Raw genomic sequence first — 4,680 nt, forward strand, 5'->3', positions numbered from 1 at the left:
TTTATATATATATATATAAAAATCTTGATATCATTTTGGGTAACTTTTGCCAGTCTGATCAATTTAATGCAAATCCAATAAAAATTACATAATTATATAATTATTATAAATACATATAAAGTGGCAAAAAGTTACACAAAATTATATTTAAAAAAATGGGAACACAATTATATATATATATATATATATATATATATATATATATATATATATATATATATATATATATATATATATATATATTCATCCATTTTTTATATAATTTTGTGTAACTTTTGATCAATAGTCTGATCAATTTAATGCAAATCCCATAAAATTATATAATATAATATAATATAATATGAATATGTATAAAGTGGCTAAAGTTACACAAAATTATATTTTAAAAATGGGAAACAATTATATATATATATTTTTATACATTATGTTTTACTTTAAGATAAGTGTGATTATTTCACAGAAGTAAAACGGGTTGCGAACAGAGTTTCAACATTCTGCGGTCTATAATATTGACACTTGCTGGCTTTACCCTCCGAGCAACGAGAGCAAGCATGAAATCAGGAGACTCTCACAGACTCGAGAGGTCGAGGGTCAAGCCTGGTCGTAAGGCTTATTTGGCTGCCAGTACTGTGTGAGGTATCATGGGAAGGTTTTGAAGCACCACCCTCGGGGAAACACGCAGTGGTCCGTCACGGGACGGCCCGGCTAACAGTGCGACTCTTTCTCGCTGACGGGTAAGTAGCCGTCTTTGTTCGGGGCGTTTCGCTGGCGAAGAGTCTCGCCGTCGGCTGCAAAAATGGCCTGAGTTTTCTCCTGTTCCCGTCTGGATTTGGGCAGGTCCAGCGAGGGCGTGATGAGCTCGTTGAAACGCTGAGGATAAAAAAAGAGGAATAACATAACAACCATTCTAATACAGTTTAGTTTGCAGAGTACGTAACTGTTCTCAATCAGTGTTGGGGGAAACTCATTATGAGTTACGTAATCAGATTACTATTTCAAGTAACTAGTAAAGTAACGCATTACTTGTCAAATTTACAACAAAATATCTGAGTTACTTTTACAAATAAGTAACGCAAGTTACTTAGTTTTCTCCTTTAATTGCCTGACAGCTCTCCTGTCCAGAGGCGTTGTGTGTGAGCATGATGGTTATTGTAGTTCTAGACTAAATGCGAGCGTGCATTTACTCATCTCACTTGCACAAAAAAGATTCAATATTCCTCAAAATGAATAAAATCAGTGAAATGCAGAATCTGAATACTATGCAAACCTCCAATAACTAAATATGTTAAATAAAACATACATTTTTATGCATTTAATCTCACTTTATTGACCAATGTACTTGCGACCTTGTACCTTCGATGATTCAGTTAAACCATAAGCAAAAATGACTACAGATTGTTTTGTTTTTATTGGTAAAGTAAGTGTTAATTAATTTTTTTTCTCCTGCATCTCTTCTTCTGTTATCCAGAACGGCTGAAAGGTTTGTGTGAGCGGCGCCCTCTACTGTACAGGAGTAAATCTGCATTTCCTTCAGCCTGAGGATTATTACACTTTTTGTGTGAAAGGGTCTTTACATTTGCCCAAAAAAAAAAGAAGAAAAAAAGTGTTTAACAAAAACAAGCCCAGCCCAGGTGAGAAAAAGGTCGCGCAAAAGTAAAGTAACGTAACGCATTACTTTTCTAAAAAAAGTAACTAAGTAGCGCAATTAGTTATTTTTTTATGGGAGTAACGCAATATTGTAATGCATTACTTTTCAAAGTAATTTTCCCCAACTCTGTTCTCAATGCATTCCTCAAAATGTATAGTATACACTAGAGGATGGATACCCGACCCGAGCCCGACGGGACCCGCCGGGCCGGGCCGGGTTCGGACAGATATTTAGAAATGATGTTCGGGTTCGGGTCGGGCTCGGTCACATCAGCGCGATAAGGCATTGAACATTTTAAATTTAAAACAGCTTATTATGTAGGTAGCCGATGTGCCTGATGCTTTCACTTGATGCTAACGTTCGTTTTTGTGATTAAAATACATGTAAAATATTACCATAACATCCGTCTTCCTGTGTGCGGACATTTGTTTATGTAGCCGTGACAACGAAACACGTGCATAATGTGCGCGCGCCAGGTGTTAAGAGCGCTTGTTGCTCCGCGCGCTGATGCGCTTGTCCTGTTGACATTTCCGATTGCCTTCCTACAGTTGCTTAATAAAAGCGGGCTTTCCACACAAACAAACGTACAATTGTCATTAGTATGAGAAAAAAATGGGATTTTAACTGTCGGTCTCGGGTCGGGCTCGAACATAAATATCTTGATGCCTGTCGGGCTCGGGTCGGGTTCGGTTACTGCTCTGTCGGACGCGGGCCGGGCTCGGACTGAAAAAGTCGGCCCGATCCGCACTCTAGTATACACCATTGCACACTATATGGGACATTTCATCCCACAATGCAATGCACTTGACTCTGATTTCTGGTGTGATGCATGACGTCGCTCACCTCTCGCAGTGAACCTTTAGCGGTGCTCAGTTTATAAGCGGCCCACAGTGGGATGCAGACCATGGAGGAGAGCGCCAGCAGCCAGCCCAGCGCGTACCCCCACCACGGGTACACATACTCGTTATTATACTTCAGAGGAGTGTATTTGATCAGCGAGAACGCAAACGTGCCCTGAAAACACAAAACTAGATTAGAGCGCTGGATCTTAAAACTCAATTCAATTTCTATCTATCTATCTATCTATCTATCTATCTATCTATCTATCTATCTATCTATCTATCTATCTATCTATCTATCTATCTATCATTCCATCTATCACTCCATCTATCACTCTATCACTCCATCAATCACTCTATCACTCCATCTATCACTCTATCACTCCATCTATCACTCTATCACTCTATCACTCTATCTATCTATCACTCCATCTATCACTCTATCTATCTATCACTCCATCTATCACTCTATCACTCCATCTATCACTCTATCTATCACTCCATCTATCACTCCATCTATCTATCTATCTATCTATCTATATAATGTGAAATGCAGATTTGGAGCTTAAGAAATATTTCTTGTTATTCAATATATTTTGCTGTACTTATTAATAAAGAAAGAGAACATTTATTGAAAAACATTTAAAAAATTAATTATTCTAAACTTCTGACCAGTAGTCTGTATTTTATATATATATATTCTGTAAATACACATCTATATTCAGTTTGACAATGATAACGTCTGCTTGTTATCTGAAGAGGTTTAATAAAGGTTAAGAAAACCTTCAAATTCACTTATTTGGAAGTTGAATAAAGTATAGAAGGTGAAAGACTCACAAAACACGTGGCAGGAGTGAAGAAGAGCCAGCAGTATTTAATATACGGCCCAGGACGGTAACCAATCATGTCCTCGATATTGTCATAGAACCGATTAGCACCTGAGAATCAACAACAACAACAACAAGAAAGCAAGAAAGTAAAAGACCAAAAATGTGACCGATAAGAGATTATTCCTGTTTCTTATTATTTATGTAATAAATGTACATAATATTAATATATAAATATTTAATAAATATACAGTCAAATCAAAATGTATTCCGACTCCTTCAACATTTCTCATATTATCACAGTTTATTCACTATAGTTTATAAAATGGAAATAAAATATTAGACTGGTTTTGTCCATCCTTCTGTTAGACTGTCTCACACATGAATTATGTTGAATATCTGTCAGCTGTTAAAATTAACTACACAATTAGATAATACCAGTTTAGCTCAACCAGTTACCAAGCAATGCTTCACTGTGTTCAGTGTGTGTGTAAAAAGAGCATTAGCAGTTAAAGAAAAAAACACTTCAGCAAAACATGATCAGCTCAAAGTGTCAGAATAATTTTTGGTCCCAGATTTGTATAAATGTTACTGGTAGTCGCTGTATGAAGAATTTTTGGGTATAATATCTCACAGTTTACTTTATTTTGCTCTCCTAACTTACATAAATTAACTATAGTGTCCTGAACCCACTAGTAAAAAAATATCAAAAATGATATCTGGTGTCTGAATCATTTTTGGTTTGACTGTATGACATTTCTGCACCAAATGCACAGATAACTGATTAGTCCGGTTTCAAAAACCTTGTTAGCTGCCTTGCATTATTTATTATTTTTGTAATAAGTTAAATAATATGAATATAAATATTTAATAAATTTATAGATTTGCCATTTTTCTTGCTTTCTGCACCAAATGCGCAGCAGCGTGGCAGTGTAACACAATCTCACCGTATATCCAGGCAATGCAAACGGTCTCAAAAACAGCAACAAAGAGCAAACACATGCCACTGGCGGCGTAGTAATCGAACAGCTGGAACACATACATGCCTCCCTGAAACACACACACACACACACATCATAAAAATATGATATTCACAGACAGGGTTTGAAATTAACTTTTTCACTCACTAATATTTAAGTTACCGGCCATTCAGAACTTCTACTAGCCAAAAAAAAAGAAAAAAAGATCCAGATTAAGTACGTTACATATATATTATATATTATAATATTTAACATTAATTTCTTATTCAAACTCATCATCAAAAATGTGTTTTAGGAGGACAGATCAATACAGGACAAAGAATATCAGAAAAATGTATGTTAGAAAATATCAGTCTTTTCGGTTAACCAAATGCTTTTTAATCTTC

General features: G+C 35.8%; 1 protein-coding gene across 1 annotated transcript in view; it reads right to left on the minus strand.

The window, feature by feature from the left end:
• Window positions 1-417: 417 nt before the first annotated feature.
• slc6a13 (solute carrier family 6 member 13) overlaps window positions 418-4,680 on the minus strand; it is a 28,624-nt gene continuing 24,361 nt past the window's right edge. The window contains exons 12-15 of the mRNA XM_079603070.1: window positions 4,262-4,364; window positions 3,325-3,425; window positions 2,492-2,662; window positions 418-870 (exon numbers count right to left, since the gene is read on the minus strand). Coding sequence (XP_079459196.1) covers window positions 706-870; window positions 2,492-2,662; window positions 3,325-3,425; window positions 4,262-4,364 — 540 coding nt within the window. The 3' untranslated portion in view covers window positions 418-705. The remainder of the gene's footprint in view (window positions 871-2,491; window positions 2,663-3,324; window positions 3,426-4,261; window positions 4,365-4,680) is intronic.

Source organism: Phoxinus phoxinus (genome assembly GCF_949152265.1).
Source record: "Phoxinus phoxinus genome assembly, chromosome: 25".
In the NCBI taxonomy this organism is placed as follows: domain Eukaryota; kingdom Metazoa; phylum Chordata; class Actinopteri; order Cypriniformes; family Leuciscidae; genus Phoxinus; species Phoxinus phoxinus.